General features: G+C 38.5%; 1 protein-coding gene across 3 annotated transcripts in view; it reads right to left on the bottom strand.

The window, feature by feature from the left end:
• Positions 1-1,529: 1,529 nt before the first annotated feature.
• CDK6 (cyclin-dependent kinase 6) overlaps positions 1,530-26,220 on the bottom strand; it is a 255,467-nt gene continuing 230,776 nt past the window's right edge. For all 3 annotated transcript variants that reach the window (XM_011998273.1, XM_011998274.1, XM_011998272.1), the window contains exons 6-8: positions 23,662-23,712; positions 14,709-14,844; positions 1,530-11,924 (exon numbers count right to left, since the gene is read on the bottom strand). In XM_011998273.1, the coding sequence (XP_011853663.1) occupies positions 11,778-11,924; positions 14,709-14,844; positions 23,662-23,712 (334 nt within the window). In that variant the 3' untranslated portion in view covers positions 1,530-11,777. The remainder of the gene's footprint in view (positions 11,925-14,708; positions 14,845-23,661; positions 23,713-26,220) is intronic.

Genomic DNA, 26,220 nt, shown 5'->3' with positions numbered 1-26,220 from the left:
TAATTGTAAAATAGCCCGAGGCAGGTCCTTCAGAAAGTATTTCAGAAGGCACTATCATAGGAGATGACAGCTCCATGTGTGTTATTGCCCCTGAAGTCCTTCCTGTGAGACAAGATACAGAGGTCGAAGACAATGATATTGATAACCCTGACCCTGCGTAGGCCTAGGCTAATGTGTGTGTTTGCATCTTAGTTTTTAATGAAACAGTTTAAAGAGTAAAAAAAATAAAAAAAATAAAAAGTAGAAAAAATCTTACAGAATAAAGAAAATATTTTTGTGTAGCTGTGCAATGTGTTTGTGTTTAAAAATAAAGTGTTATTATGAAAGAGTCAATCATGCCCCTGAAATCCCAGCTACTTGGGGGTGAGAGACTGAAGTGGGAGGATAGGTTAAGCCTGGGAGGTGGAGGCTGCAGTGAGCCATGATGGTGCCACTGAACTCCAGCCTGAGTGACAGAGTGAGACCCTGTCTCAAAAAAAAAAAAAAAAAAAAGTCAAGAAGTTAAAAAAATTCAAGTTTATAGACTAAAAAATTTACAGTAAGCCAAGGTTAATTTATTATTGAAGAAAAAATTTAAAATAAATTTAGTGTGACCTAAGTATACAGTGTTTATAAAGTCTACAGTGGTGTAATGTCCTAGGCCTTCACATTCGCTCACTACTTACTGACTTATCCTGAGAAACTTCCAGTCCTGAAAGCTCCATTCATGGTAAGTGTCCTTTGCAGGTGTACAATTTTTTATCTTTTATACCATATTTTGACTGTACCTTTTCTATGTTTAGATATACAAATACTTACCAATGTGTTACAATTGCCTACAGTATTCAATACTATACAGGTTTGTAGCCTAGGAGGCTTAGGCTACACCATCTAGTCTAGGTGTGTAGTAGGCTATGCCATCTAGGTTTGTGTAAGTACACTCTATGATGTTCTCACAATGATGACATCCCCTAACAACGCATCTCTTAGACTATATCCCAGTCATCAAGCAACGCATGATTGTTGAATGAGTTCTTTTTTTTTTTGAGACAGAGTCTTGCTCTGTTGCTTAGGCAGGAGTGCAGTGGTGCGATCTCAGCTCACTGCAACCTCCGCCTTCCAGATTCAAGCGATTCTCCTGCCTCAGCCTCCTGAGTAGCTGGGATTACAGGTGTATGCCACCATGGCCGGCTAGTTTTCATGTATTTTTTAGCAGAGACAGGGTTTCACCATGTTGGCCAGTCTGGTCTTGAACACCTGACCTCTGGTGATCCGCCTGCTTTGGCCTCCCAAAGTGCTGGGATTAAAGGCATGAGCCACCGCGCCCAGCCAATTGTTGAATGAGTTCTATGCTCACTTAACTGCTATTTACTTTTTAAACACTGGAAGACTGAAAAGGAATCTCTTAAAGTAAAAGTTTAAAACACATTCTTTCTACCACATCTATGGCCAGGTTGCAAATAAGAAGCACCAAAAAAAAAAAAAAAAAAAAAAAAAAAACCACACAAAAAACAAAAAAACAAAACAAACAAAAAAACCACACACACACATTCTGCTAAAACTTGGAATTTAATGAACTTTTACTCACTACAGTTATACTCATTTTACATTAAAGTAAAAAAGAAAATAGCCAGGAGAATAATTCATCTCCAGAAAGCAGTTTAAAATTATTGTTTTTATTATTTTTATTTGCTACCAATATTTTTATTGTAAGAAATACAAAAGGTATGACAAATATACAAACTATTTTCTCTTTTTGCTTCATTCAATTTAGCTTTCACATAAGTGAACACACTGGACAGTGATATTTCAACACCAATTTTGAAAAAAACAATGAATTTCATCATCTGACAATAAATACCTAAATTTCATTCTAGCACCCAGTAAGACATCCAGTTTCCAAAGGATTATTGGTATGCAACCCTCTGAATTTTCTGACATGTTACCTTTGCCACTGCAACAGAAATACCACTTCTGTTCTCCCTTTCCCAGTAAGTCAGAATAAGGGGCAGGCAAGAATGGCTATCTGACTTCAGAAACCCTGGGTCACAAAGCATCCCTTGCTTGAGCTACTTTTAAAAACAAATTTTTAATGATAGGGTACTTCATGAAAGTTTTGGTGGTCCTTGAATGACATATTTTACATTACATATTTACCTATTTTTCTATCCTCCTCTTCAGATGGGAAGGGTCTAGATAAACTGGGCTGTATTTTCATCTGCCTCTTGGGAAGGGAGCAAGAGCATTTAGCTCAGAGCATTCTGAAGACAGTAGCCTTAGAGATAAACTTTCTTTCTTTCTTCTTCTTTTGCTTCCAGAGGGCTTTCTGTGTGGAATGGAGGGATGGTTGCTAGAGTGAGACAGCCCTTCCCCTCTTGCTATGTCTATACCATACCTGAGGCCCTTTTTCTTAGAGGGCAAAAATGTTAGAATAGGTAGGAAAGTTCTTGCTTTCAGAGAGCTGTGCTGCACCCACAGGGTGGACCTGACAGGCCAGTGTGGTAACTCTCAATCTTGTATACAGAGAAAAGAGAAGAAGCAACATCTGATACCAAGTCACCTGCCAACATTCTTATAAGACTGTGTTCCAGGCAGTGAATTTCCACACTGCTTCTTGGGTCTGCAGAACTCAAAGCACCAAAACAGAGCATTCTGTAGCAATATAAGCAAACGGAATGAGAATAATTATGCACCTTTAAGGAACATGCACCCTTATAAGTCTGTACCCTGATATGAAAATAGCAGAATGAGTTTCAAGTATGAAGAAATACAGTAAAAGTGTGGCCTGTAGATGGAGAGAAAACAGCAGCCTGGAATGTGGTTTATATTCTTGATTAGTTTTTCTCTTGGTACCACAGCCAAAACTGAATGCTCTGTACAATGTCTTGGTTTAAAAATCAAGATGCATAAAGATGCTAGAGGCATTTCTAATGGGTGCCATGAGCACAGTCTGTGCCCAGCATTAGGAACCATCTCTAGATGTATGTGGCTAGGTCAAGTTGGGAGTGGTGGCCAGGCCTAGAAAGGCACACCTGTGGTCCGTAATGTGGAGGAGGATGGAGAGCACCATGTGGACAGGCCAGGATGGTAGCAGGGAACACTTTAGTGGTAGAGAGGAAGAGATGCAGGAGACAGAGATGTAGAGGTGTGGGGATGTTGGTCATCTTGGGCTGGTTCACACAGCCTAGATTAGTATCTGATATTCACAATTTTTACATTTCTAGAACCGTGATTTCAAACACAGAAACAAGTCAAATTTCCAAATTAGATTTTTTTTTTTTTTTTTACTTTCAAAACATTTTCTATTATAAATCAGAAGGAAAAAAGCTTACTGTGTGTGACAGTCTTCCTGAAACCTAAGATAAAGTTTTAACCAGGTCCTATGGCAATGCAGAAACACTAATACATTTTTACAGTGAAAACCTACTTTAACACATCTCAAAATGATAATCCTATAAAACTCTCTAGTTCTAATTTGCACTCTACGGGAACCAATATTGTTCTTTTCTTAACACATACTGCTCTTCGATACCAAACACTTGCCCTTTAACCTTCAGATAAAAACCTCAAATACCAAAAAATGCAACAAGCTTTTGAGGTGTTGGGAGTAGTTGGTTGTTAAAATCCCTTTTATTTTATAATAAATTATACAGGCAATCCTTGCTTTTTATTACCACACTGGATTGCTTCTATACACAGCCAAGTTGCCTGAAGCATGGAAACTTGGACTTCTCCATCTGACACGTTCTTGAAGCCTCAAGGTACAAGCTAATAGTTCTGCTTCTACAGAAAAACTCTCACACTGCTCTCCTCTCAACAGTACTGCCTGTTCCCACTACTGCACATGACACCTACGAGGGCACTACATCACGTGAGGGAAGCTTCTTCATGAGGGCAGACAAGAGGAGGCACCACCAGGCACTGGTCTCTGCCTGGAATCTATTCCGAGGGCCACCTGGCACAGTTCCTAAATTAAGACATATCTAAAATGCTTTTCTACCTTTAGTTTTTATTTTTGCTGTATTTTCACACTCTACTATATGCATATTTAATAAAAACTACAAAGTCTTTTACTTTAATTCCTTTACATAATGATAAAACACCTAGATACCCAAAATACTACATCTATATATTCAAATCTACTAGTCATGTTAAAAATGCATGCAGCTTATTTGGGGGCTTAGTCTAATTTTTATTTTCTTAGGTTCATCAATACCATGATAAGGAACATTAGATGCAAAGTCCTAACACTTTCTGCCTTCAGTTGTACTTTCACAGGACTAGTGTGATTCAGAAATAAATAACATACATGAATAATAATAGAAATAATTTATGCAAATGTAGAACAACTTGAAAAAAATTCCCCGCCTGTCAGGTGCTGTTCCTGGGGATAGCTGATGCTATAAATTCCATGTACTAACTAATATATTTACTACAGGTAATAGGAAAACAAATGAATAAAAAGTGAGGAACTATGATATACATGTGTATATTTTTGCAAACACAGGATCAGAATGAAAAGATATATAATGCACTGGGAGGTTCAAGAAATGTATTACCGCTGGAATCTGTTTTATCATTCAGACTTTAAGGTCAAACTGAGAGTTGTTGGTGATCACAGGAATATTGCTAGCTGATACATATTATTGCATTTCATAAAACTTAAGATTAGAAACTTTCAAGTAAGAGTACAACGGGTATCTTCAGAACTTTAACCTAAGCACATCAACGGAATTTTGCTAGGAACCACAGAGAGTTAGAAATTAAATAATTGTGTGGCTCTTTGTTTGCTGATTAGTGCTACAGTCATAGTTCTTGGCAGTCAATATGTACAGTTATATGTCCCCTTTGAGAAAAACCTACATTTGACAATCCAAACTCCTAAAATTGAGAAAGGGTTATTTGTGTGACCAAACAACTCACACAGAAGATTCCTCTCAACATGAAAATCCCCTGCTACACGAGATAATTTGTTTACATACCTTTAATTGCCTAACAAAGAAAAAGAGAGAAAAGGAAGGGAACCTAAAGAATTGGGAGCTTTTGCCAACTGAAGACAAAGCAGAAAATAAACAACTTTTCAAAACAAAACTTTTCCAGGCATATCTTTCACCATCACATATGTAGAATGATGGAAAATAAAAAAATAAAAAATATTTCCTGCAATTATACATCTTTTCTTAAAAAAAAAAAAACAAAAACAAAAACTGAGCTTAGCGCCTGAGAGATGCAGGGTAGACAGCTTCACAAAGAGCAGCTGCTACCGCATCTCTTTTTACCCGAACTTTCGGAGAATTGTGTTGTACTTATTTATGCACAGAAGACACCCGTTTGCTTCTAGGGACATATTTCTTCCTCAGATTTGCAGAACAGATGCCTCTGAGACAGCAGCAGGGCACTCTGACCTCGGAAAGCAGCCCTCTGGGCCGCACATAATTTCAGGCACCGGCAGGTGAGCGGGAGGCGGGGTCCCAGCCCGGCCTCGCCCACTGCCACTCTCCTGCCAAAGGGGCGGGGCAACGAGGCAGCGCGCCCGGAAGGCTTTCAAGTGGGAGTCAAGTTTTGAACGCGAGCAAATAGGGTTCAGACTGGCCACTGTGATAACAAACCCGGGGGTGGAATTCGGCCTTTCACATAGGGGCTTTAACTGGACTCTAGTTCCTGGGAGTAGAGGGGTGAATGAGGCGGGGGATTTCTCAGTCAGTTTCTGACTGCCCCTAGTGTATGTGGCATTTTGGTTCAGTATGAATTACTGAGACTCATCTGCTTGCCACTCTGGAGCCAAGTTGGGCAGGCACCGTCGCGTGTCTGCCACTCATAAGGAATAAGCTGCTTTCTGTGGTGCTGTGCTAAGGAAACTCTGAAAAATACTGCAATAACCTTCCCTACTAAATTTCAAGTGACACTGTTGTGAGGAAGGTGACTTCTAAAATTAACTTAATCATCTGGGGGATAAGAAGTCTTTAAGTAGACTTGTGAATTTAAAAAATATAGTTGCCAAAAAACTTCAAAAGTGAACAAAGTATATATACACACTCCTAAGTTGTTATGCTCATATACTTAGACCTATTTTTTTAAAAATTAGAGCTTCTTAGGAACTTCCATTTGTGATTCCACAAATGTTAAAATTACCTGGTCTTTCGGTATTTAAGGGCTCTGTTTCAATATAGCAATTCTTCAGACAAAAGTTTGTCTACCGAATTACTGATGCTACTCATTTTGCTCACCTGATCTTTAAATTAGCATTTTAAAATTTAATCAGTGTTGGAAGGCCACCATGCTAGGGAATATGAAAGCAGCAGAGAGAGTATGAGTGTTTTAACTGGAGCCACTAAAGGAGTTTTATACTTCTAACGAAACTATCCTGTTCACAGATGAGGGCTGCCTTTTTAGTAAGTAAGCCTGTTTTAATCTAGAAAAGTAAGGTAATTGGGTACTTAAAAATTTTTTTTCCTAAGTGAATGACTAGGCTTTCTTTACTTAAATGATCAAAATGGATATATTATCCATCCTTAAGCACAATTTATTTGCAGACAATTGTTCAGAACCTAGGTAACAAGTAAAATATTGAAGTTACAGAACATTATAAAGACTATTAATCATCCCAAAAAAGTGCTAGGAAAGAGTTAAATATGCACAGAAAAATAAAGTTTGAATGAAATCTCTTTTAGAAGTACCTCTTTAGTCTTCATCGGATTTGTTTTTCTCTAAAAGTGCCACCTTGTGGAATATACTGGAATAAAACAAGAAAGCTCATCTCTTAGGACAGTGTGAATGTTTAGAAAGACTTTTGCAAGAAAAGCCACCTACCTTTCCTACCATATTAACTTCAAATTGCTGTAATAGTATTTCAGCAGATTCTCGAAAAGAGCCTATATTTATTTTCAGGTGGCTCTTGTTTTCTTCCTAAGGATAGACAAGGTAACAATATGTTGAAGGAAGTCCACTTCTACTCATTTATCTAAATGTTATAACTTCCTGGGAATGCTAAGAAACAGAAAATATTTTGAAAAGCTGTTTGGTACTTCATTAAGAAAATAAACAAAAATTCCCAGAAAGACTAGTTCAGAAAAAACATGTAAAAATTGGACCCCTTCTGTTTCTACATTTCTGTTACTTAACAAAGATCAGAAGATAGAGAGGCCAAAGGATTATTTTTGGTTTATTTTCTGAAAAAGTACAAGATAGAAATGCTTGAGATATAGGTATGTATTAAAACTGGGTTGTGAATTGCATTGATATAGAAAGGGAGTCAATAAGAAATGAAAATGTTAGTTTCTCATGCTTTTGAGGAAAACACCATTTTTAATTACTCTGAGGACTTACATTTCTTGCCAGGCTTTGGTAGCCTCAATAAGTTTTTCCACTGTGGAGAAGGAACATGTAAATATCTTCCTAATTATGTGCCCAAATGTACTTAATGGACATGATAAATGGTTTTGGGTAAGGTTCACAATTTTTAAAAAGTATTGGTGGCATAGGAAACACATGCCTTTTAAAAATTTATTTTTATTTTTTCAATGAACATTCTTAGGCATGTGTAAGAAGTATTGCTTCATGTGGCTGCCTCTTCCCTTGAAATGAGAAAAAAAGTACAGATAATTTAGTTTGCTTGGAACAGCTTCTCCATAACATTTGTTTTTGACCATTAATCCTATAGTTGCCAGATGACCTTAGTATAAATTCTTACAATATATTTGTTCATAAAGAATATATCCTTCAAAATATATATAGCTTTGAAACTACCTTTTAAATACCTTCATTTTCTCCAGAATTTCCTTTATGTATTGCCCACTGTTTTATGAATAATTTTTAAAGCCTTAGAAATCATATAACATCTTTATCTGTCACAATGTGAAACATGCATTCTTTTGAATTATATAAATATCCAAGAGTTTATAATAATATTCCAATATTATCTTTCCAAGGTAAATATTCTGTAGTTTCTATACTAACATAATTAAGTAATTATGGTGGCATATTAACTTTTAATATTATTTTTTCCTAGACCCAACTATGCAATTAAAGCCTGCTTTTGGAAAATGTAAGACACTCTCATGTGCTTATCATAAGAATAGAGAAATTGTCACTTAAGAGAAAAGCAGTATTTTAGACAGAAGAATTTTAATATGTTTATGATATTAGGAAGCTTACATAATTTAATTTCCACAATGGAACAATAATTGCCATTACTGACTTTAATAGGCACTACTTTTAAAAGAAGCAGCTACAGTTTCTTAAACACTCACTTTAAATACATAATTTAAAGTTCAAAATGTTTGGTACTATTTAAGAGTTTTCTCATCAAGATGCATAGTACCACATTCTGGAGAGTCAAACTATAAATTTCTCTATAGAAAAGAAACATGCTTTATTTAAGATAGGAACATCTTGTGCCCTCTAAAGCTTTCATTTTTATTTAACACAATGCTAAGATTCTATTCTTAGGTGAATAATTTTTAGCTATTTTTAGTAAGTCACCTGGGGCTAAATGAAAAGTCTGCCATTCACAGTGTGTGCTTCCTGAGAGAAAAATCGTGAGAATACAGGGGGCTGAAATGGCCCCGAGCTTTCTTCCAAAATAGGTTCTTTGCAACTTGAGTTCCCATCCACTTCAAAGGAGGGAGAAAGTGGGAGGCTCCAACCCATTGGGCTCTTACAAGCGCTTGCAAATTGTGTTTTTAAGATTAGGTCCTTTTTATTACCCTTTGCCATGGGATTTCTTATAAAAGCTAAATGGACAAGTTTCTCTTTTTCTTTTTTATATGTAGGTTGTTTTGCCTCCACCCTGTGCAACATTTCCCAAATGCCTGGGCCACCAGAACCAAACATCAAACAGAAATTAGCAGGAACATTCTTGTACTGGTCCTACTATGAAATTCAAACATGATTTCAAATCTGTCACAATATTTTTACTTGCTATGAGCTGCTTCATAGTGTAACCTTGGGGCAAAACGCCCTTTTCAGTTCACCACTGCTTAGCTTTTGGCAAAGATGTTTGAAACCATATGTTACAGAAGAATAAGCTGTAGTCACTAAGTTCTTACTCTACTATCTGCTTCAAAATGCCCCAATGGCAAGACTGCTTGTGTTGGATCTGGATTTCAGAAATGGCGAATCTGGACATAAAATACATAAATCAAGAGAGTATTCACTCAAATGCAACAACTACACCGATGGAAGAACTGGGGACAGATTTTTACGAAGTTCAGAGAGGCTGAGATGTCCTTTCATTCTGTGTCATCAGAAGATAATTTGCCAACGATTGAATGCCAGAATGTTTGTGCTTCAATTTTTCTTTACAAGCACTGCCTAGAAATGAGTCAAAAGCACATGCTAGAAATAAAAGTTGAGCTCTCTACTCATTTAAAATTCTAAAGAATGCTGAAAAATTCCAGTTCAGAAAAGCTGCATTTTTCTTGAGTGAACTTATGAAAACAGTTTTACAACAGCAAAAACTAAAGTTATGTTCACTCTAGCCATGAATACTAACCAAGAAGCTCATGATGAATCAGTGCATGAGTTTTTAAACTCAATTTCTAGGCCCCAGCAAAAATGTCTTTGTATTTTGACCCTTGATCAAAGGAAAGGCAGAACTCACTTTTCTATGTGAGACTTTGAGTAGACCTGACCTTGAATGCTATGGATTCATTATATCTCAAGCATTTATAGTACTGACAACACGTAATCAATGTTGTCACAAGGAAAGTAGAAAACATTCGTATGGCCCATCTTCTTTATTATCTTGCTCTAGAAAACAATGTTCCTGTTCCTCAAGCTACTGAATTAGAACAATGTTTAGTACAGCAATTAAAAAAGAATAGTTCCCAACCCCAAAAGCTCTTCAGGAGAAACATCTCCTAGTTTCTTCTCTTGTTCAAGATAGTCATATATCATAATAAGCTGCAAAGAATTCAGTACAACTTGATAATGCATAAACATCATCTGAATTATTTTCTGAGTGCAGCAACCTCCATTCTTTGAAAATCCTAACTCTAAACATGATCTAACTGTTGCATGATCTAACTGTTGCATGCACTATGAGTCAGAAAGCACAGGTGGCTAAACTTTCCAAAAGATACTTTCTGTGTGCTCTGGTTACTAGAGCCAACTGAGCACGAAACCACTTATAAGGCAGAGATGGTATGAAATATAAAGGACTGTAGAGAAAACAGTAAGAGAAAAAGGAAAAGCTGTTTACAATGCCCAGGCCAGGCTGGCTCTGTAGAGAGCAGGAGTGAGCACAAGGCACTAGAGACAAGCACAGCCTGGGGGATGGAGAAAAGATCATTTGATAGAGTAAATGTATAGCCCTAAAACATAGCTAAAGACATACCCTCAGATAAAGACACTGACAATATCTTCTATAAAAATGTAAAACACAAAGTAATAGTTTATAGCAATCTGTGTGCTGGTGATAAAACAAAACAAGATCCTACTCATTATTTAGGTAACAAAAGTGAACACCAGGTAGAAGGACTGCATTAGAGTGAGAACATATGGGACCCTGTTAGGTTTGCAGAATTGAGGCCATAAACCATAATCTGAGACTGCGAATTTATGAAAGGTTCATTGAAAGCAAGCAAACAGGTGGTGCATGGGAAAAGCTTAAGCAATCTGTTATTAGTTATACAATGGTAGCAATATATTTCAGAAGTGCTGGGAGATAGACAAGATGGATACTTTGCCAACAAGGCAGTGTGTGGCAGAAAATACAGTGTAATAGATGAGGAAAATTTCAAGGCCACTCCTGTCTCTAGTTAGAGAGAGAACTACTCTCCAAACCAAAACAGGAAAGAGTTTCTGACAAATTCCTAAAAACAAAAACGAAGTAACAACAAACAACAACAACAACAACAAAAAAGGGAATAAAGGAATTTCAAACCAGGAAATAAAGGCTTTCTATTTTTTTTTTTTTAAATCTATCTGAGATACACTCCCTAAATCTATGGCAAGTAATAAAAAGCTTACAGGGTATTTTCCAAAAGAAATGATAAAGCATGATATCATACAGGTTAAAATAGACTTACAACAAGTAAATTCAGCGTTTTGAAGACTAAATAGAATGCATGCACATCTCTTAAAATATACTAGAGTTTTTTTCTCCTTTTTGCTGTGTGTATAAAACTTCACCTTTTACTGCTAGCAAATTTACTGCTTTTGGCCAGAAAAGAAATGCTGAGGACATGGACATGGGGTTAACTTTCTAGGGTTAACTTTCTAATTTGAGAAGACCATTTTGGTGGATCACCTTCAGTGAACAAATGCCTGTTATTTATCGATCACCTTGAGTCTTTAAAACTGAATCGTTCTTGCCGTTTACAAAAAGTAACACTTTAAGAGATCACAGAATCTCTCTCACACACACACACACACACACACACACACACGCACACATACTCAAAAGTACCAAATCAGGCCCAGCAGCTGCAGAGAGATTACATCATAACTCAGCTGTGCCTGGATTACCCACTCCACACTGGCAGCATTCAAGGTTAGAAAAATGAAATGGCAGCACAATTGGTCAGCAGCTTCTCTTCTTCTGGAATTTTTCCAGGTTCTTGAAACAAACAGACAAACAAACAAACAAACGAACATAAAGCTGCAATCACTCTTGCATTGATTTCAAAACAGTAAACTAGGCGGTTTCCTTGGAGAAGCAGAGCCTGTCCAGAAGACGGCAGCTGGAAGGCCTCCAGACAGGCAATCCTCCACAGCTCTGCAGGGCTTGCTAAGGGGGACCCTTGAGCCACCAAGGGTGTTCTCCGCAGGATCAGCTTAAGGCAGCTGCTGAGGCCTCAGGCTGTATTCAGCTCTGAGGTGTTCTGGCTGGGTGGCAGGTGGGAATCCAGGTTTTCTTTGCACCTCTCCAGGTCCTGGAAGTATGGGTGAGACAGGGCACTGTAGGCTGATATTCTTTTGGCTGGGTTAAATGTCAAACACTTCTGTAATAAAGAAAAAAATAATTGGTTGATATACAACACATCAATGTAGATAATGTACTTACAGAGTTATCCCTTTATTCACTGTCATGTTAAGCATATCTAGAATGGGAATGAGTATTTATTTAAAGGGACACTAAATAATATGGAGACAGTACTCACATATATCCCTAATGTATAAAATGCCCCTCAGGAGAAGACCCTTTTGGGTGCCTATGGGCTGTTTCCTGCCCAGGATTTCTCTGTAAGCCATTAAAGTATGCATATAACTTTATTTAGTAATTCTTCCAGTGCTAGCAAACTTAGTGCTACACTTGGAGTCTTCACCGCAACTTCTTACCCTGCCCCAAGGTTACACCACTCAGAGGCAGGGATATCTTCCTTCTAATTAATAACAAGGTGCCACATGGCTAGCAGTAGCTCTCTCAGGGGACCATTAGATTCAGTTTGAGTCACTAAACTCTGTTCCAGGCTGACAGCTCAAGTGCAGGGCTACCAAGGTGAATGAGCTGATGCTTGCACTTAAGAAGCTCCTGGTCCTAGTCAAGTGGTTTGGGCAGTTTGGCTGGGCTACTGAGGTAGAAGGTGAAAGGAGGGAAAGGGAAATATTTGCAGTAGCAGCAGTCTCTGTTCCCAAACTGTCCATACCTAAATTAGAATGTGTCCCTAATTTCAGTCTCATTTCCACCCCTACTTCAGGTAATCTTGTTACTCAAATCCTCCTCCTCTCCTTCCACCAACGCCTCCTGCTGGGTGCCTAGCAGGTGGCAAGCACTAAATAGTGATGAGTAAGACCTCCTCATTGCCCCAGGAGTTCACAAGTAGCAGGAAAGCCACATCGGCTTCTCCATCCTAAAGTGAACTGAGTATATGAAATATCTGTGCATTCCAGTCTTCTATGTAATTTACAGACTTTACATTATCATGGTTAATGGAAGAACTCTTCCATTTAAGAGGGCTGCATAACCATGGTATTAATAGGACTCCTGCCAACAGTCCTAGTCAGGTTCCAACTGGATTAGGGACCTCTCTAATATTGCATCGAAAGCTTAAAAATAAATACAAACAGAAAGTTCTATGTGTATTTCAGGCAAATTCTTGGGTCCTCTGAAATCTGATTTATCCTGAGCTCCCCTTCAGTCCATGGTTGCTAGCCTCCCTATAGGATCTTCTGAACATCAAGAGCTAAAGGGCAAGTGGAAGAAAGAGCTTGTTTGTAGAAAGGTTCCAACTGTCTCTTACAGCAATAAATATCTCTAGAAAAGCTTTGCAAGGGCTGAATTCCCAAAGGACTGGAGAGCAGGGGCAAAATTCCTGATCCTGAGTTCTCTTTTCCCAGAGTCCAAGAAGGAGAAAATTAGGTAATGGCATTAGGAAAGGAAGCAGCTAATTTAATCTCTAGGACATAGGAAAGAAGAGAAAAGAGCTGTGGGAATACGTTCACGATACAGAGACGTGTCTCTAGAGGATTATGTGAGAGGAAGCCCTTTCCTCACAGCTACATTGATGGCTTAAAGCTGGGAAGAGGGTGGAGAGAAGGAGAACGACTTAGCCAAATGTGGGGGTGCAGGAGAATCTCAAGTTGGAAGTCTTAATACACTTTGTCCTATAGAAATATGGTTAAAAACAGGTGTTTAAGTTCTATTATTGCTCTACTTTAGGAACAAGGTTGCCGGGTTGAGAATTAATTAAAAAACCTTGTATTAATAATATTGTTTCTGCAAGAAAATTTAATTTAATTGCCAAATAGTTTACTCATAAAATGAGCTTCTGGAATCACAACTTAGTCAAGAGTTAGATACTATGGTAGATCGGATAACTTTTAGTACATTCCCTCTTTTCTCTCCCCTCTCACCATAGGGGGAGCATTCTTTCCTCCATTCAAGTTGGCCTTAGGTATGGAACTTGCTTTGGCCAATGGAACATGGGCAGAGTGGCGGGTACTTCTTCCAAGTATGGACCTTCAGGGGCGTTGTATATTTCTGCTTGCCCTTTTGGAACATCCACCTTCTATCATGAGAAAAACATGCCCCAGGGAGCTGCTGCCTCTCTGGCATGGGCCCCAGAATGAGACACATGGAGAAGACCTGTGCTTCACCCATGGGCAGAAGCAGATATCAAAGGCTGTTAATTCAGGAGGTAAAGGATACACTCATTACTCATTGGGTTTCAGACATCAAGAACAGCCCAACAGGTACACTTTTCCACCTATTGTTCTGGCCTCCAGGTATAGAAAATTAAGTATACGGTCGAGTATTATGAGTCTCAAACAGAGCACAGAAGTCCTTATTTTCAGCGAGGTATTTTATATGTGCCTGGCACACTAAATACTTATTAAATAAATCAGCAACTAGAAGAAGTATTGCTATATAGTTCTTCTGGAAAAACATCTCCCCAAAGTTGTGGATATTTAACAAAAGGCACATTAAAATGACAAATTACTTAAAGTAGCATGAAACTGTAAGCAAGGAAACATAATATTTACTTCTAAAGAAACATATGTCAAAGTGAATTGAGAGGCTTCTAAAGCTGCATTGAAAGAAACATTCAAAGATGGCAGATTTAAAAAAATGTGGATCAGAAAGACATTCCAGAATCAAAAGCCACCAGCTGCTACAAGTGTGAAAATGAAACCTCTGGAGGGACTGTCGCCTCCTGCCCCACGTGGCTGTGGCATGTGATGCCGATGGCAGCTACTGAACTGATATTTGTGACCACCACCCAGTCTGGGTAGGGCAGGTGTCTTACTGGCACAGTGCAGACCAGTTTGACATCACAAAAACTTACCAGAAGTAGGTCTTTGCCTAGTTCATCGATATCTGTTACAAACTTCTCAATCGGTTGGGCAGATTTTGAATGAAAAGCCTGCCTGGGAAGGGCAACATCTCTAGGCCAGTCTTCTTCTCCTGGGAGTCCAATTACGCTACAAAAGAACCACACATAGACATGAACATTAGCTGCTATGCAGAAGCTGTTTTCTTATCAATTTCCAGAGAAAGGCAAAATCTAAGGGGGAGGCATGGGGGAGACAGTCCCAGGAGACCTTCACTTTATGACTGGCAGGGTCTCTGTTTATCTCTGTCCTACCGCAATATGGTGTCATGGGGTAGAGGGTAATCTCACAGAAGAATTGTAAAATTCACTGGGAGGAGATAAGAGATTGCTCTGGTAGCAGACACTAAATGTAAGGGGTGATGTAGAAATAGAAAATATATTGCCAGGCAGTAAGCCCTGACTTAGTGACAAAGCAGGACTTATTGTATTCAGAGGAGACCCATACTAGTATATACATTCCTTAATGGCCAAGAATGCTTTCTGTGTTTTGATCGAACGTCCCAGTATTGGCATGATTTTTATGATGCTCATCCAACATGGTTTATTAACATATCAATTTGGTTGCATTTTTGGTTAAAGAGTAATTCCCTAAATAGTCCTGCATTATTCAAACACGATTTTATAAAAGGAGTTCTGTGGTATTCCAAAGTGAGCAAACAGTAAATTAAAAGACTATCATTTATATTTCCCCTGAAAAACATTCTGGGATCAGAAATGTGGAAAGAACAGTAAGTGATAAAAAGCACAGGCTTTGGAAATAGGCAGGCTTGGGTTCAAATCCTGCACCTGCCACTTACTGGCAGGTAAGGACAAATTACTTAACATCTATGACCCTTAGTGTCTTTATGTATACAATGATAATAACTTACAGTTGTAATGAGGATCAGTTATACTTTATTTAAATTTATAGTAACATATAAATTTATAATTTAAAGTATATAGCACAGCACCTGATACACATTACACACAGTCAATATCAATCAATACATTGTCAATTATTATTATAGTTAGAAAATGTTGTTATTCATCCAAGATGCATAGGAAATACATCACTATCACACTTAAAATATGAACTGCTTATATCCTATTTATGTATAACTTAATATTCTTTAAAAATATTAATAGGTCAATGGACTTACATAACTTATATATTGTATAGACATTATTTATAGTTTACATATAGGTCATAAGTAGGTTTGAACAGAGAAAATCAGAGGATGCAGGGACTTCTTTCCCATACAGACTGTATAACTCTGAACTAAAAATAAAATCATAGTTTAGTGGACGGGTTATATAGCTATTCAAATACTGGACCAAATAATGTTTTTTGTTTTTTTTGTTTTTTTTTGAGATGGAGTCTCGCTCTGCCGCCCAGGCTGGAGTGCAGTGGCACAATCTCGGCTCACTGCAAGCTCCACTTCCTGTGTTCACGCCATTCTCCTGCCTCAGCCTCCTGAGTAGCCGAGACTACAGGTGCCCGCCACCACACCTGACTAATTTTTTGTATTTTTAGTAGAGACGGGGTTTCACTGTGTTAGCCAGGATGGTCTCAATCTCCTGACCTCATGATCCGCCCGTCTCAGCCTCCCAAAGTGCTGGGATTACAGGTGTGAGCTACTGTGCCTGGCCTGGACCAAATAATTTTAACTACAGTTAGAAATTAGGGTCTCCTGCTTGGCCTATACTTGCTGGGACTGAAGCCCAGGAAGAGGTGTTCTTATGAATATACTTCCAGATTTCAGGAAGATGTGGTACACGTCCCAAGATCTGTAGCACTTTATATCCCCTTCCCTCACCTACACAGAGCCCAGGCCACAGACTTCAGCTGGGAAGATACCCCTGTCATCACGGCTTCTCTGCCTGGGTGTCTGGGGAAAGACACTGTAATTCTGCCTCTATCAGGCATACTGAGAGAGCTACATTATTGAGGCAAAGGAAGATTAATGGACATATTTACTAGAACCAATAAACAGAAATAACAATGAACAATATATAGATTTGTTAAATAGTAAAGCCTACAATAGAAGTTAAAAAAAAAAACCAAAAATACCACTATTAATTATGAAAAGAAATGCATGTGTAAGTAAGTGTCTGGATACAATGGGACAGGGCAGAGGAGGGAATGAAGAATGTTTGTTAGAGATCTTTTAAAATTTCCTTTCGTTCTTTTTTAGTTTTCAGGTCTATGTATATCAATATTTTTGTGTATATTCACCAGTCACCTAGAAATTGATTACATTAATAACTCCTAGAAATATTTAAAATGTTTTTATTTGTGGCTTTGAATATATCTACATTGAGTTAAATCTTGCAAGTATATGATCAGCTGAATGCCAAAAGCCTTCAGAGAAACAGCACGTCTCTGTATGTATGCATGTACATGTACACATAACTTTATATAATTTTATATAAATTTTAAACAAACACATAACAATTTATATATATATAACTTTAAGTCTATCACCTCCTCTGATTCCTGTAACAATCTCCTAAGACATATAAGTCAGGTGTTATTAGTCTCATCTTATAGATGGGAAAACTGAAAATGAGACATAAAATGAACTGCCAAAGTCACAGATAGCGCGCTCATTCACAGAGCCCAGAGTGAGTTCTCTTCTCTCTATTCCAGTATTTGATTTTCATTTAGCTATGACATTGTTTTTTAAAATGCTCTAAGATGTCACAGGCTAAAACTATTGTTTCACTTTTAATACTTGCTATTACTTGAAGGCTTAAATCTTCCTAAACACAGAAATGTTCTTCCCTTTAACAGTATGTGAACATGGGCCAGGTGGGGTGGCTGTAATCCCAGCATTTTGGAAGGCTGAGACAAGTGGACCACTTGAGCCCAGGAGTTCAAGACCAGCCTGGGCAACATGGTGAGACCCCGTCTCTATAAAAAATATAAACATTAGCTGGGCATGGTGTCCTGTGCCTGTAGTCCCAGCTACTTGGGAGGCTTAGACAGGAGAATTACTTGAGCTCGGGAGGCCAAGATCGTGAGCCAAGATCGTGTCACTGCACTCCAGCCGGGAAAACAGGGCAAGAGCTTGTCTCCAAAGAAAAAAAAAAGAGGATGTGAATATGGCTTTCCTTAAAAAAAAATTCAGTTTCATGTTCAATATGAACTTTTATGGCCCATATACATGTGTTGTGAAATTCTGATAGGACCATTAAAAAATGCTTGCATTTAATTCCACTATTTGGACAGCTGAATATAAGCCTTAAAAGTTGACATTTATACTGGCAAGCCTGACAGGGCACAAAATCTATAAATGGCAGTGATGGTGGAGACAGAAATATTTTTTCAAGTACTTCGGCAGTGACACTAGGGTGCAGCATTGTCCCTCTTCTCCGGCAAGGTAATCCATTCAGAGGAAACAGAACATAATTTTGATGAAACAATGCCAGAAACCACAGAGTAAAATCTAAAGGCACAAACCATAGAACTCTACAGCTTCTTTTCTGTTGGCAACCTACGATTGTCAGGACTTTGCCAAAAGTAGAACTGGCTTTTCCTTGGAAGCAGGTCAAATATGCTGGTCAAATGTTCCTTCTGGTCCATTTCACTGGCTTCATGTACTAAGGGAGTACTAAGAATGTTAACAAGATTGCAGACATCAGTGCTGGAGGTAGACACAACTGTCAGGTAGTATAAATAAGGGAAAGAAGGTGATGACCTTCAAGGCCTGGCAAGCTGACTTCAGTCAAGATTCTCTTTCCTTTTAACAGAAGGTCATTAGTATGTCTGATTTCCCCAGTTTCTTCTTTAAGATCACATGCACACAAAATATATTCAACAGTCATGGGGAAAATAGATGGGAGTTTATCATTGACTGATTTAAGAACTTGCCATTCAGAAGCAGGGGTAACATGAAGGCTTTGTGTTGAATTTATCTACTGTATATGGAGTGGTCAGTAGTAGGAGCAGTATCATCAGCTGCCCTGGATCCAGGAAGCCCACAGGCATAAAAAACTAGCAAATGTTATTCAGGCCTTAGGCTACTATGTTCTGACTCAGCAGTGGCACTGGCACTAACAGAGGTCTAGCTGCTTCCAGTCACTAAAAGCACAACATCAGGTTCCAGTTTTATTAACTGTTTTAAGTAGTCATGCTTGAGTAGACAGTGCTGGTATGAAAATCTATTCTTTAGAGGTGCTTTTTTTTGCAGTCTTACAGACTTCGAATTTCATAAAAATACTGGGATTCCTATAAAATGTCACAGACCAAAGATCAGGGCTATTTTTGGTCTAGAACTCCCACTTTCTTCCTACTCCACTCCAATTCGGACGGGCCTTGCAAACCCAAAAACTCAAAAAAGGATGCCACACTGCATGCTTTGTGAGAAGAAGCGCCCCAGTTACATTCTAGAAACATGAATACATACATGCCCTCACATGCATGAACATGCAGACATGAATGAAAATGTAAATCATCAAGGAGCTATGTAACTGAAACCCAAGAATTTGAGCACCAGAAAGGATCTTATAGAGAATTTAAGTCAGAGTTTCATTTCTCAGATGAAGTTAAGGAACCAAAAGGTTAAATAATTAATGATGAATTCTTTTTTTTTTTTGAGACAGAGTCTCGCTCTGTCCCCCAGGCTGGAGTGCAGTGGCGTGATCTTGGCTCGCTGCAAGCTCTGCCTCCCGGGTTTACGTCATTCTCCTGCCTCAGCCTCCTGAGTAGCTGGGACTACAGGCGCCTGCCACCAATGATGAATTCTAATAACAACAGTAATAGATAACTTTTAAAGCACTTACTATGTGCCAGGCACTGTGTAAGCCCTTCATGGGGTGTGTTACATGACTTTCTCAAAGTTGCAGAGTTATTTTGCCAAAGACTCAGGGTTCTCATTTTCTGTTTTGGTGCTCTGAAGAAAAATGAGATGTGTAGCATACCATCCTTCGCCCAGGAAAACATAACAAAACAACGCAGAACCAACCTGGGTGACCAAGGATACTCAATGGGGACAGGAAGCTCACTGGACAAGGATGGGTACTTTGCCACCAGGCGTCCCATCTCTGATGGTGGGTGCATTTGAAATGACCACAAGCAGAGAATGTATTTGAACTGAAGAACTGGAGCTCAGCCACATGAAGAAAGAGGAGCAGCAAAAAGATCCACACAAGCAACATACAAGCTTCCAGAGCAGAGCAGTTAGGGCTCTGCATAAAACGGCACTTCTACCATGTCTCCACTCACCACACAAATAGTAACACTGTCTGCAGCAGCTGCTTGAAGTAAGAAAGACAAGAGATAAACACTTGATATGCATGTCAAAGGAAAGTCACTGTAAATGTTTTAATGCTATAGACACTGATGTAAAATTACAGTTATTACTTACTCCAAGATTTTTCCTAGTTGATCGACATCTGAACTTCCACGAAAAAGAGGCCTAAAAGAATAAAGACACATTTTAAACAAGAAATGTTCTCAGATTACATTTCAATCATATTTGCCATTATCATTGTTTAACAGGAAGCAAAATATTCTTTATGGGTTGGGAAGAAGTGAAAAAATGGAGACATTTTTCCTTTGGTAAGTAAAGGTTTTCCCTGCATTTCACTTATGGGTAAGGATCTCTCATGAATACCTGGTGGTAGATGAATTCCATGTTTTACAATCACGGGCATTCTATTTGCAGTCATTGTAACAACAGTGCTACCATCAAATTCAGTTCCAGGTTTCAAAGATCTGCTTAACTTCGTGACAAGGTGGAACATATTACCATCCTAGTCTCGAACTATAAATAGGTAGGATTCTTTGAAATTTCTCAGAGCACTCTTTCCATACTACTCTGCTATCAGAGTATTTCCTCATGGGTCTCTCTCCTTTCATTTGTCCTCAATGCTGCAGTGAACCACCTCTGGGTCTATATTTCTAATTATACCACTTTTCTTCCTTCCAATATTATGGCAGCTAACTATTACACGTTCTAAATCTTAACTCTGGGCTTTAGAAGCAATTGTGTCTGCTTCGAACACACAGCCTTCCTTGTCTACATTGAGCATTTAACTGGCAATTTAAAAAGGTCATTTTGTGACATTTCTGGCATTTCCCTAAGAAGAGCAAGTAGCCCCTTGAGGGAGGCGACTTCTCTAGGTTTCCCTGTAAATCCCTGCCATACAGCTTTACTCTGACAGATGGAGTTACTAAACATTTGATTTGATTTTGCATACACCTATGGTACAAGTAAACATTCCTAATTCCTTCCTCAACAAATGCCATAAACAGGTAATTTTCAACACTAATGTATTAAAAATATTTGTAGTCTATTATCAGGTGTGATATTTCTTTTTACATTATATATCAAATTATAGAGCCTTAATCTTGAATTCTTAAATATTTTCTGTGCACAATAAATGAACTCACTGTATGTAATATGTGGAGAATCCTGCAGTCATAGCATTTCAGTGGTTAGAATACACCTTAATGGTGAGACCCCGTCTCTATAAAAAATATAAACATTAGCTGGGCATGGTGTCCTGTGCCTGTAGTCCCAGCTACTTGGGAGGCTTAGACAGGAGAATTACTTGAGCTCGGGAGGCCAAGATCGTGAGCCAAGATCGTGTCACTGCACTCCAGCCGGGACAACAGGGCAAGAGCTTGTCTCCAAAGAAAAAAAAAAGAGGATGTGAATATGGCTTTCCTTAAAAAAAAATTCAGTTTCATGTTCAATATGAACTTTTATGGCCCATATACATGTGTTGTGAAATTCTGATAGGACCATTAAAAAATGCTTGCATTTAATTCCACTATTTGGACAGCTGAATATAAGCCTTAAAAGTTGACATTTATACTGGCAAGCCTGACAGGGCACAAAATCTATAAATGGCAGTGATGGTGGAGACAGAAATATTTTTTCAAGTACTTCGGCAGTGACACTAGGGTGCAGCATTGTCCCTCTTCTCCGGCAAGGTAATCCATTCAGAGGAAACAGAACATAATTTTGATGAAACAATGCCAGAAACCACAGAGTAAAATCTAAAGGCACAAACCATAGAACTCTACAGCTTCTTTTCTGTTGGCAACCTACGATTGTCAGGACTTTGCCAAAAGTAGAACTGGCTTTTCCTTGGAAGCAGGTCAAATATGCTGGTCAAATGTTCCTTCTGGTCCATTTCACTGGCTTCATGTACTAAGGGAGTACTAAGAATGTTAACAAGATTGCAGACATCAGTGCTGGAGGTAGACACAACTGTCAGGTAGTATAAATAAGGGAAAGAAGGTGATGACCTTCAAGGCCTGGCAAGCTGACTTCAGTCAAGATTCTCTTTCCTTTTAACAGAAGGTCATTAGTATGTCTGATTTCCCCAGTTTCTTCTTTAAGATCACATGCACACAAAATATATTCAACAGTCATGGGGAAAATAGATGGGAGTTTATCATTGACTGATTTAAGAACTTGCCATTCAGAAGCAGGGGTAACATGAAGGCTTTGTGTTGAATTTATCTACTGTATATGGAGTGGTCAGTAGTAGGAGCAGTATCATCAGCTGCCCTGGATCCAGGAAGCCCACAGGCATAAAAAACTAGCAAATGTTATTCAGGCCTTAGGCTACTATGTTCTGACTCAGCAGTGGCACTGGCACTAACAGAGGTCTAGCTGCTTCCAGTCACTAAAAGCACAACATCAGGTTCCAGTTTTATTAACTGTTTTAAGTAGCCATGCTTGAGTAGACAGTGCTGGTATGAAAATCTATTCTTTAGAGGTGCTTTTTTTTGCAGTCTTACAGACTTCGAATTTCATAAAAATACTGGGATTCCTATAAAATGTCACAGACCAAAGATCAGGGCTATTTTTGGTCTAGAACTCCCACTTCTTCCTACTCCACTCCAATTCGGACGGGCCTTGCAAACCCAAAAACTCAAAAAAGGATGCCACACTGCATGCTTTGTGAGAAGAAGCGCCCCAGTTACATTCTAGAAACATGAATACATACATGCCCTCACATGCATGAACATGCAGACATGAATGAAAATGTAAATCATCAAGGAGCTATGTAACTGAAACCCAAGAATTTGAGCACCAGAAAGGATCTTATAGAGAATTTAAGTCAGAGTTTCATTTCTCAGATGACGTTAAGGAACCAAAAGGTTAAATAATTAATGATGAATTCTTTTTTTTTTGAGACAGAGTCTCGCTCTGTCCCCCAGGCTGGAGTGCAGTGGCGTGATCTTGGCTCGCTGCAAGCTCTGCCTCCCGGGTTTACGTCATTCTCCTGCCTCAGCCTCCTGAGTAGCTGGGACTACAGGCGCCTGCCACCAATGATGAATTCTAATAACAACAGTAATAGATAACTTTTAAAGCACTTACTATGTGCCAGGCACTGTGTAAGCCCTTCATGGGGTGTGTTACATGACTTTCTCAAAGTTGCAGAGTTATTTTGCCAAAGACTCAGGGTTCTCATTTTCTGTTTTGGTGCTCTGAAGAAAAATGAGATGTGTAGCATACCATCCTTCGCCCAGGAAAACATAACAAAACAACGCAGAACCAACCTGGGTGACCAAGGATACTCAATGGGGACAGGAAGCTCACTGGACAAGGATGGGTACTTTGCCACCAGGCGTCCCATCTCTGATGGTGGGTGCATTTGAAATGACCACAAGCAGAGAATGTATTTGAACTGAAGAACTGGAGCTCAGCCACATGAAGAAAGAGGAGCAGCAAAAAGATCCACACAAGCAACATACAAGCTTCCAGAGCAGAGCAGTTAGGGCTCTGCATAAAACGGCACTTCTACCATGTCTCCACTCACCACACAAATAGTAACACTGTCTGCAGCAGCTGCTTGAAGTAAGAAAGACAAGAGATAAACACTTGATATGCATGTCAAAGGAAAGTCACTGTAAATGTTTTAATGCTATAGACACTGATGTAAAATTACAGTTATTACTTACTCCAAGATTTTTCCTAGTTGATCGACATCTGAACTTCCACGAAAAAGAGGCCTAAAAGAATAAAGACACATTTTAAACAAGAAATGTTCTCAGATTACATTTCAATCATATTTGCCATTATCATTGTTTAACAGGAAGCAAAATATTCTTTATGGGTTGGGAAGAAGTGAAAAAATGGAGACATTTTTCCTTTGGTAAGTAAAGGTTTTCCCTGCATTTCACTTATGGGTAAGGATCTCTCATGAATACCTGGTGGTAGATGAATTCCATGTTTTACAATCACGGGCATTCTATTTGCAGTCATTGTAACAACAGTGCTACCATCAAATTCAGTTCCAGGTTTCAAAGATCTGCTTAACTTCGTGACAAGGTGGAACATATTACCATCCTAGTCTCGAACTATAAATAGGTAGGATTCTTTGAAATTTCTCAGAGCACTCTTTCCATACTACTCTGCTATCAGAGTATTTCCTCATGGGTCTCTCTCCTTTCATTTGTCCTCAATGCTGCAGTGAACCACCTCTGGGTCTATATTTCTAATTATACCACTTTTCTTCCTTCCAATATTATGGCAGCTAACTATTACACGTTCTAAATCTTAACTCTGGGCTTTAGAAGCAATTGTGTCTGCTTCGAACACACAGCCTTCCTTGTCTACATTGAGCATTTAACTGGCAATTTAAAAAGGTCATTTTGTGACATTTCTGGCATTTCCCTAAGAAGAGCAAGTAGCCCCTTGAGGGAGGCAACTTCTCTAGGTTTCCCTGTAAATCCCTGCCATACAGCTTTACTCTGACAGATGGAGTTACTAAACATTTGATTTGATTTTGCATACACCTATGGTACAAGTAAACGTTCCTAATTCCTTCCTCAACAAATGCCATAAACAGGTAATTTTCAACACTAATGTATTAAAAATATTTGTAGTCTATTATCAGGTGTGATATTTCTTTTTACATTATATATCAAATTGTAGAGCCTTAATCTTGAATTCTTAAATATTTTCTGTGCACAATAAATGAACTCACTATATATGGCCATATATGGAGAATCCTGCAGTCATAGCATTTCAGTGGTTAGAATACACCTTAATGTTTCTCAACCATACTTTCTATTCATGTTACTATTCCTGAAAATAATTATTTCCAAATGCAGTGGAAAAGAATTTACTTATGGCAAGGTGATGGGCTGAATTTTTTTTCCCCCAAATTCATGTTGAAGCCCAACTCCCAAGATCTCTGAATTTAACTGTATTTGGATATAGAACCTTTAAACAAGTAAGTAAAATAAGACAGGGTGGGCCCTAATCCGATCTGACTGTTTTCCTTGAGAAGAAGCCATTTGGACACAAAGAGATATTGGGGTGCACATGCACACAGAGAAATAAACATGTGAGAACCATGAGAAGGTAAGCCTAAAAGAGAGCTCTCAGAAGAAACTAAACCTGCTGACACCTTCATCTTGGACTTCCAGCCTCCAGAACTATGAGAAAATAAGCTTTTGTTGTTTAAGCAATCCAGTCTGTTGTGGCAGTCCTATAAAACTAATATAAGCCACCCGCACATCACTAATGCAGCCAAATTCATAAAGAATCATGCAGTTGGGTTCTAAAACACATCTTGACAGGTCTTAAAAGATGACAAGGTGAGAAGTCCAAATTTTTTCTAAAACTTCCAAAAAAAGGCAAAAAATGGAATCTTAACCACTATAATTTATTGAGCATGAATGTTGTATCTGGCCTAGTGCCAAGTGCCCCAAACATAATCTCACTTAATTCTCACAAAAATTCCAGGAGAAATGTAGTAGTATAATCATCCCTATTTTCAGATGAGGAAACTGACTATTGGAGATGTTACATGATTTAATTAAGGGCACGATATTCCCCTCTCCTTTTATTTCTTTTTAGTTAACATGTTGATTTTTCAAGAAATTTTTTTTGATTGGGGAAAGGGCCTATTTGGTGATGGACTGTCCTGGGAGTGAATCTCTATTTAGCTGTTTCTTCCTATATGATCTTAGGAAAGTCTCTTAATTTCTTTGACTTAGTTGCTTCATTTGTAAAATGGAGATAATGACACTTACCTCATAGGATCAACTAAGTGAGATTATGAATATATCTCAGCTACTAGAATGCCCAGCTTATAGCAGAGTTACAATTAAGTGGTAACTAAACACACACACACACACACACACACACACACACACACACACACACACAGAGAGGAGAGAGAGACAGAGAGACATCTCTCTTCTTCCTGGCCAATATCATACCCAGATAGTCACGTAAAGTATTTCAAATGGTGAACTAGAAAGGAAGGAACCATTTGCCACTATGCGGTGAGGTCCAAGTCACATTTAAGTCTAACAGTCTTTCCTCTGGGGTCACTATATATTGCTTACATGTTACAGCTCTTACAACTTTATCAAGAAAAGAATTTTCTAAAGGATGAATGCCACATTTTTCAATAAAGATTAATTCTGAATTGGCAATATCACTTCCTGTATGCAGTTTTGCAAAAAAAACAAAAACAAAAACAAAAACACACACACACACACACA

Source organism: Mandrillus leucophaeus, unplaced genomic scaffold, assembly GCF_000951045.1.
Source record: "Mandrillus leucophaeus isolate KB7577 unplaced genomic scaffold, Mleu.le_1.0 Scaffold565, whole genome shotgun sequence".
In the NCBI taxonomy this organism is placed as follows: domain Eukaryota; kingdom Metazoa; phylum Chordata; class Mammalia; order Primates; family Cercopithecidae; genus Mandrillus; species Mandrillus leucophaeus.
The sequence above is the reverse complement of the archived record's forward strand: the minus strand, read 5'-3'. Positions and strand labels throughout refer to the sequence as shown.